The sequence below is a fragment of the Juglans microcarpa x Juglans regia genome, chromosome 1S (genome assembly GCF_004785595.1).
Source record: "Juglans microcarpa x Juglans regia isolate MS1-56 chromosome 1S, Jm3101_v1.0, whole genome shotgun sequence".
NCBI lineage: Eukaryota > Viridiplantae > Streptophyta > Magnoliopsida > Fagales > Juglandaceae > Juglans > Juglans microcarpa x Juglans regia.
The window spans coordinates 3,091,200-3,099,669 of NC_054595.1; the positions used below are offsets into that span (position 1 = coordinate 3,091,200).

Sequence of the window (8,470 nt, forward strand, 5' to 3'; positions counted from 1 at the left end):
TGGAGTGCTGTCTAAAAGTTCAAAAATCGCATATCAAACAGGGCAGCCAGATATCTCATCTCCTGCAGTGCCTCGACAACCACAGCATTTCTCTCTCCCCCATTCAAGAGGTCTTGTGTAATGCTGTATGCACACTTTAACTTTAGAACCCTTTAATTCAACATTGGCAAAACAATAATTCGTACCATTAAATTATCATTTAATAAACTAAACATTCATTCCTTCATTGTAAAAACCAAAAAGGAGGGAAAAAAAAAACTACCTATGTGTAGAAACAAAAATTATTTATTTACTGGCATATTAGAAAACTAACAAGGAGACACATGTGACCTTATCTAGATTTGTAATAACTCTCCAATGACTACTTCGCAAAGCAAACAATCAAATGACTCTTCTGTATCACTCATCATTTAAACCAAGAACCTCTCGATTAAACTCCTCAATTTTAGCAGCCAACTCTTCCCTGTTTTTCTGCAAGACAGTAGAAATTAATTAGCATGACTTCTCATACAATGCAAGTAATTCCACATCCAATCATAATATTAGGTACCTTAAAGATCAGATAGCGATAACTGAACCAGAGTGTGTAGCCAAGACCCACTACTTCCATCAACTTGGGGAACTGATTTCAATACATCAAACTTAATTAAGCTTGCCAGACTATGAGAAAATAAACCTTGTTCATAATTTCAAGGAACTACTAACTTAACACAAAAAAAAATACATATAAATTCACACCAGTGGAATAGAATCAATAGCACCAACAATGGCCGATGCAAACCACAGGGCAACCAAGGCACCACCACCATATAAAAGAATAATATTCATCTCATCCGAGTCAAACTGCATGATGTTAATGAGCAAATCATCAATATAGCTAGAATAAGTGACTAACAAATACGAGAATTAAATTAAAACCATTCAGCTAAACAAAAATGTAAGTTCAAAACAACTGAAATTAACACGTCATACATATGCAGTGTGGAGATGTGCCACTCTAATGGATGAGCAAACCATAATCTTGTGAATATCCTCCTTTTTTTATGTTTGCATAAAATACATGATTAAGACAATCTCGAACCATGAAAAATTATGATGTAAAAAATAAGGAAGAAAATCGTGACCGTATTAAGTGGAGATAACTTTAAGATAAGTTTGAGCTCCACTAAAAGTTGAAGAGTTCAATGTGCAAATGGGGGAAAGAGAATAGATGGAGGTGAGCTGTTGTTTACAGGAAACATTTGTTATAGAGGAGTTTTTGCTTAAAGGAACCATCTGTTGCTCAGGTAACTGCTCAGGATTGACTTACATCAACCAACCATATCCAGAAAGTTTCATATTGTTTTATCCTTCATCACAGCAACTTATTCCCCTTATCATTATAAATCATGGAGTTAAAAAGAGAATTCAAATGGAAAGTTATATGACAGCAGGATGAACAAGTAAATAATCTTTTACTAATCTATATTGACTCCAGTCATTGTACCATTGAAAAGGAGCAGGAATGTGTATGATTCTCATCATTCTCAACTATTACATACAAATTAATTACACAAAAAAGCCTGATAGCATTAAACAAAAAGATGGGACAATGGAATACATGGAAGGAGGGAGAAGGAAAAGATAAAAAATGAAGCAATGACAATTTATATAAACGACTGGTATTCAGGGTTGCTCAGGTAACCGCTCAGGATCGACATGGCTGTCGATGTTTCATCCAATGTTCGATGAACACTGTCAACCATTTAAAGCATCATCATAGCAACCAAAATCACATTTTCCTCCAACGATTTTGTCTAAACCTTGGAAGTAAAAAAATAAAGTAATAAAAAATTCACAATTGACTTGTTACAAATAGGAAAACGGAAGCAAATGAGCACAATGAGTCCAATGCAAACAAAATTATTAAAAGTATAGGAACAAACTACCCATTATTATTCATGAGAAATATATTATCAAACAACAAAAGAGAATAGCTGCTAGAATCAAGCATGGACAGTGAACTACTAGTACCTAGTGCTATATATTCCACGCTCATTTAGTCACGAAAAATACCCCATACTTGCACAAAAATAGAACATTGTTTTTATATGATAAATTTATTAATGCTTAATGGAAATGAGAAAGGTATAATCGAAGTTTAGGGGGTATACACCAAAACTGCCTATTGAGAGAAGAGAAAAAAATAAGGAACATACTAAAATACAAAGCTATAGAGACCGATTCGCTGCCATCCAAAGGCAACGTGCATTTGGAAAAGAAAACCTCAAGGTCTTCACCATTCCTAGTTAGGGTGGCAATATGTGACACGACCCGTTAACCCAATACGAACACGACACGATAAAAGCGAGTTAGGGTTTAGCCTTAACGGGTTCGGGTCAAACCAGGTTGACCCGTTAAGACACGATAGTTTAACGGTCAACCCGTTATGACCCGTTAAGAAAGTTAAAGCTACAATTATACCCTTATACCAAAAAAATAAAATTTTTGGGATTTTAATTTCGATATTTTTATTGTTTGAATTGTAATTTTAGACTTGTAGTTAGTTTTCTATTTTTTATAGATATAGTGATTTTAACATTTATATAAAATTATGCTAAACTTAACTAGATCAAGGGGTTAATTTTGGGTCTATTCAATCCATTTACATAAACGGGTCAAAACGGGTTGACACGACACGACCCGTTATGTTAATGGATCGTGTTAAGGTTTGAGATCTTGACACAATAAGCTTAACGGGTCGGGTTAGGGTTGACCTATATAGTATAATATACATGTCTTGACACGACACGAACACGACCCGTTAACACGATTTGACACCCCTATTCCTAGTGATGTATTTGAAACTTAAGTCTTTTTTGGTGGCCATCTTTCAAGGCTTCTTGCAGGTACCCATAATGAGGGACCTCTTATTTCCCACTTAATATTTGCAGGCCACGCACTAATTTTCAGTTAATAAAACCTTGAAAAGATTATTCTTTTCACCGTTTGTTCCTATGCTTTGAAGTGGTTTCATGATAACCTAATTAGAGAGCCCCATTTGGGACAACCCAAAAGATCGAGCAAACTAAAGTGAAAATAATGGCAAGATTGAAACTAAGAAATGCCAACATGATTAAACTCATTTCCAAAAAGAGTTTTGGATAAGTAAACAAAGGAAAAGAAAAAAAAGGAAAATTGAAATGCACGTTTGGAAAAGTTACTAAGTAGACACCTCAAATTGATAAAAAGAAAAGGTAGGCGTCAATCAGCGAAACTTCCAACCTTGCTTTTGGCCTCCCATGAATCAGATAAGCACCCGATGCTTTAGCTTATCTGGGATTATGAAGGCACCAAGAGAGAGTTTAAACATAAAACTATTGCTTCTTTTAGGCAATTTCATTGGAAGTCGGACTTAAAAAAAGAGAACACTGTTGGTCCTACAAGAATTACCACTTAATTAAAGACAGTCAGCAGAAAATCACCCTCACTTGGCCAACCTCCATTCAATATAAAACAAATGAAACATTGACAACTGTAACAGAGTCACCACAACACAACTATGATCTGAACTTAATCATCTCATGCCTTTCTTTGTTTATGGTCCAATATTCTAGCATGCTATGCATAGAGGAAACACTCCAATCCATCCCAAACATGGTGTTAAACTAAATGCTAACATCACATAACTATTGACAAACTTGCCATTTCATTTATCATTAAATTAATTTTAAGTCTTCATGAATTACTCATGCTGCATAATAATCTTTCCTCGAAAAGATGAGCAAAATTAAGCATTCCAGCAATTTTTGCTCCAATTAACCAAGCATTCTTTTATTTCAGGTAATGCCACCAATGCCTACCAAATTAATTCATTGTAGAAAGATACACAAATAACTCAAATAAGGCAGATTCTGCATGTTTCCTAGTCAAGTTGATCCATTTGAGACCATTTGTTCGACTCCAGTATACACACCCTCAACTGAAAAAAAAGATATGGTAAAAGACATATCGGCCCAATATGGTATGTCCTTAAAGAAGGTACGAAAAGTTTTAGAACTATTAAGTCTATACATGATAAAGAAAAGGTTTGTAACGACGGGCGAGAAAGTTGTACCATTATGCCACAAGGAAATACTATGAAGTAAATTATTTACAAATTTCAAATGGATTTAAATATTTAAACAGAGAATGCCTTGTCATAATATATCTGCAGTTTGACAACACAATCATAAAACACAAGTTTTCTAAGGATTTGAAAGGACCTTTATATTAAGCTTATCCAAAATTTCAAATGACTCTGTTTGCTCATCCGCAAGAGACTCTTCTTTAGGAACTTCTCCTGCTACAGTTTCATTAAATGTCTTCTTCTCAGCTGGTGGAACATCTTCAAGGGTTATCGTACTATCGAATTCTCCACCAGCGTACGGATTTGCTCCACTTGATGTTTCTTCTGATGATGATGTTGCTCTGGGCAATAGACTAGTAAAAACCAACCCTGAAAATAAGTGAAGGTTGAAAGTGCATCGGAAGATATACTTGGAAAACGAGGGAAAAAGCAGATACAAGTGTTTCAAACGTTCTTAGAGCATGCTTATGCAAAGTACAGATAAATTCCGTTAAAAAAAACAACATTTTTTATTGGCACTAGTGTCCGAAACAAAATCCCGACTAATTCTAGAGTGCACAAGCTCTCGGCGCTTGGTAAGCAGTTTTCGTAAGTGCTCCTAGGTAATTCCAAGGAAAGTTTTCCTAATCCGATGCCCCTAGATATTGTTTGCACCCAAGGGTTTCGAACTTAGATCTCGAGAGAGCATGCAGACCAAGGCTCCACTTGAGCCAACCCGGCTGTTGGAAAAGCAACATTAATTTACTACCATAGAGCAAACGGTTGAACAGTCTAGAAAACACCACAATAAAGTTTTAGAGAGCTGAGCATTACACAATAACGTACAACAAAACTGCAAAGAAGCATATGAATAAATCATCGGAAAACGGAGAGAACAGGAACGTACAGAACAGGAACGTACAGTGAAGATAATAAGTAAAATAGATGTACTCAAAATACAAACGCCCTCCTTAAACAGCGCAAACGGAACAAAAAAAAAAAACAAAAAGCAACGAAAATTAGAAACTAGAGTGAAGGGATGGAGAACGTACGGGAGTGAAGGCCCCTGCAAGAGCGAGTGAGTAGGGTTGGTCTCAGAGGGAGAGAGGGTTTGGAGCGGAGGAGGCGGGTAGGGGTTGTAGAAGAGAGCCTGCTGGAATACTTGGGAATAACTGAGATAGCTCGTGCTGTGGTACAGAGCTCCATATCTTGAGTTGGAGGCTGCGGGGACTCGGGTCTCTTCTGCTTCGAGACGCTTCTAGGGCTTGGTCTACCCTTTTTAAGGGAGTACGATGGTAGCACTAGGGTTCTTTGACTCGTTCGTTTTTAGCATCTTAAACGTCTCTTAATTTCTATTATCTTATAACATATAATTATTATAATTTTTTTAAATTTCTATATAACAAAAAATAAATAATTTAATATTTTTAAATTTTAAAAAAATTAATATTAAAAAATATATTATAACATTATTTTATTTAATTTTTAATTTTAATTTCAACTTAACTCATCTCATCTCATCTTATGCGAAACAAACAAGACTTCTCATTTTCATCTCTCGCTTTTTTTTTTCTTCTTCTTTTCATTTATTTTCATCAATTATATTTAAGACATGATAAGATACTTGGAAGAATGATTTTTTTACAATTTTATTTTTAAATATCACTTAAATATAAAATGTTTTTTAATTTTAAAATTTAAATTTTTTATTTAATACAAATTTATTAATTTTAAAACAAAACACAAAAATCAATACAATTTTTACAAAACTTGAAAATAAAAATTATATTAAAAATTATTATCCAATAATTTTTAAATTTTATAATTTTTTTATTTTTTTTTATTTTTTTTTATTTTATTTTATTTTATTTTTAAAAAATTTAATAAAATATATTTATTCAAACTATTTTACCATAATTTATAAAATTTTAATATATTTGAAAGTGTCTACCACATCAATTTATCATAAAAATGAAGTTTAAGAAATTCGAGCTATTAGGGGTGCTACCCGCCCCCTACAGGGCGGAGGCACCCCTTCCCCGCACCCCGCCCCACATGGGGGACACCCCCATCCCCGCCCCTGGGATGCGAGATTTTTTTACTTAAAAAAAATACTATATTAATTTGATTTAAAAATTATTTATAAGTGCAAAAATAATTAAAAATACATTTTTAGATCCAAATTATAAATTTAAATTTTATAAATATGACTATAATTTAAAAATTATATAATTTTTAAATTTGCTAGTGCATATTTTGTGTAAATTTGTAACACACCCTTCCTGCAGGCTAGGTGTGTCACGTGTTTTTCATAGAATAAACCCGACAAAAGATCTCATATTTGATAACTGAAATTAGGATTTATTTTGTAGAAAAAATGTTTAATAAAAATGTCTTCAAAAAATATTAAATGAATAATCTAAATAAAAATTTATGTCATCAAAGAAATTTTATTTTAGAAGGTCTGAAACTAAAACAACTGCTCCTTCTAATCCTGGACTGCCTGCTCGTATTCATCATCTTCACCTGGATGGTTAAAAACATGAAAAATAAACTAAAATGAGTCGAAGACTCAGCAAGAAATCCATCACAACGTAAACATAATGAACATAAGGTTTTCATAAAAGTTTTCATGCTGAGAGCTAAAAATTCACGACTGATCATAATGATGCTTATGCTATGTATGATTGATTTAACTGAATTAACTGACTGATCTGACTAATTTATCTGATTTAACTAATTTATCTGACTGGCCAACACACTTAACCTTGTGTGCGAGGTTGTGTACCGGCCCCACGTCTCGCTGCAGTAAGGGGAGCCGCTGATAGTATTCTGGCATACTATGGTGGACCACGACTGAGTTCGTGGCTTGCACATCCACCCTGAAACTGAATTGCATTGGTACCATGCATCTAAATGACCATCTGATTATTAACTGATCTGATCTTATCTTGCACTTTGAACTTAAGATAGCTTACGTGTCTTATACACATGAGATGCATGACATAATACATACATAATTATAACTTCTGAATTTGAATATGATGCGAAATGACATGATCGTATGCTATGCTGGATGACATGATTGCATATGACATGAGCGGTTCATTAATAATGGCTATCAATGAACTGGCTTGAATAATACTTATATATAAGCTGAATTGTGATGATCCTAATTCATGATCAAATTACTTACCTCGCTGCATTTCTTCTTGAATAATACTTCGTAACTTGAGACCGAGAGAGGGTTGAGTCGGCGATTCTGGGTTGCTGGCGAGGTCACGGCGGCACAGCTGGAGGGTCGTCTGTGGTGGTGCGATGCCGAAGGAAGTGAACCATGCGGCAGTGCAACTGCAGTGAGGCACGGAGGGGTGAGAGGAAAATAGCACACGGCGTGAGGGAGAGGGAGGACCCACTGCGACGCCGTGAAAGGCTTGCGACGGACTGGGGGTGCTGAACAGTCCTTGGCGGCGGTTTCTGTGGGGTCTCGACATGAAGGTGCTCCCGGTGGTGGTGGTGGTCTGCAGCTACTCACGTTGGAGACGTTCGGGTTGCTCTGTTTTGGAAGTGGAAAACAGAGGCTCATCCGTGTGGTGCATGGTGAAGCTTACTGTGTTGTTCGAAGAGTGGGTTCGTGGTCCCTTGAGGTTGTCAACAGTGGCGTCGGCATGCTCTGGGCAGAGGGGCTGAGCGTACATGGAGGGGAAGGCTTGAGGTTTGCGGCTTGGATTTTTCTTTCCATCCTGAAGTGGTAAGCGTAATATATATAAATATATATATATATATATATATAGGTGATGAATCAAGAGGAAACCTAAAGGAAAAAAGACGTGCATGAGCATGGGAGTGGAGACGTGCGAGGCGGAGAGGAGGGAAAACGTGGAAGTTAAAAGTATGAGAGTTATCCAAATAACAATAAATAATAATAATAATAATAATAATAATAATATTTATAGCTATATGAAAAAATTACATAAAACTTATTTTATAGCCTAAACTTAGGATTGGGTTGTTACAAAATTGTAGTGTATTAGTTTTTAAACTATGTAGTTTTTAAATTTGCTAATGCATATTTTGTGAATAAGTCTAACAAATTGTAATATATATTTATATATACATAATTTGTAAAATATAAATATATATTTAATAATATATATATAAATGGGGGCGGGGGCGGGGTTGGGCCCTCCCCGCCACCCGCCCCCGCATGGGCGGAGCGGGGTTGCCCGCCCAACCATGCGGGGGCGGAGTGGAAGAGGGGCGGGGTAGCGGGGGCCCCCCACTCACCCCTGCGAGTTATGAAGTTCCAGAATCTTAAATGGATATCTAGGAGTTTTTTTTTTTTTTTTAATGAAATCAAGAAAACCTCATTTATTGATATAT

General features: G+C 35.5%; 1 protein-coding gene and 3 non-coding genes across 4 annotated transcripts; all 4 read right to left on the minus strand.

Annotated features, from left to right (window-relative positions):
- Positions 1-163: 163 nt before the first annotated feature.
- LOC121246570 (protein CURVATURE THYLAKOID 1D, chloroplastic) lies at positions 164-5,403 on the minus strand. Its single transcript, XM_041144743.1, has 5 exons — positions 5,140-5,403; positions 4,245-4,477; positions 739-843; positions 551-622; positions 164-471 (listed from the first exon to the last, which is right to left on the minus strand). Exons 1-5 carry the CDS (start codon positions 5,291-5,293, stop codon positions 400-402), a joined length of 636 nt encoding a protein of 211 aa, XP_041000677.1. The 5' UTR covers positions 5,294-5,403; the 3' UTR covers positions 164-399.
- Positions 1,279-1,363, minus strand: LOC121247935. Its single transcript, XR_005937336.1, has one exon. It is a non-coding gene; the product is annotated as a small nucleolar RNA snoR128 (small nucleolar RNA).
- Positions 1,672-1,765, minus strand: LOC121247934. Its single transcript, XR_005937335.1, has one exon. It is a non-coding gene; the product is annotated as a small nucleolar RNA snoR128 (small nucleolar RNA).
- On the minus strand, positions 3,185-3,322 carry LOC121247929. The gene has a single exon (XR_005937330.1). It is a non-coding gene; the product is annotated as a small nucleolar RNA snoR83 (small nucleolar RNA).
- Positions 5,404-8,470: the final 3,067 nt, after the last annotated feature.

Bases quoted from the DNA above. Each gene is read 5' to 3' on its own strand.
- LOC121246570 (XM_041144743.1), bottom strand. From the start codon at position 5,293: ATGGAGCTCTGTACCACAGCACGAGCTATCTCAGTTATTCCCAAGTAT. The intron at 4,478-5,139 runs GTACGTTCTCCA...ACTTATTTTCAG, and splicing joins TTGCAGGGGCCTTCACTCCC to GGTTGGTTTTTACTAGTCTA. The intron at 844-4,244 runs GTCCTTTCAAAT...AACATCATGCAG, and splicing joins TGGATAAGCTTAATATAAAG to TTTGACTCGGATGAGATGAA.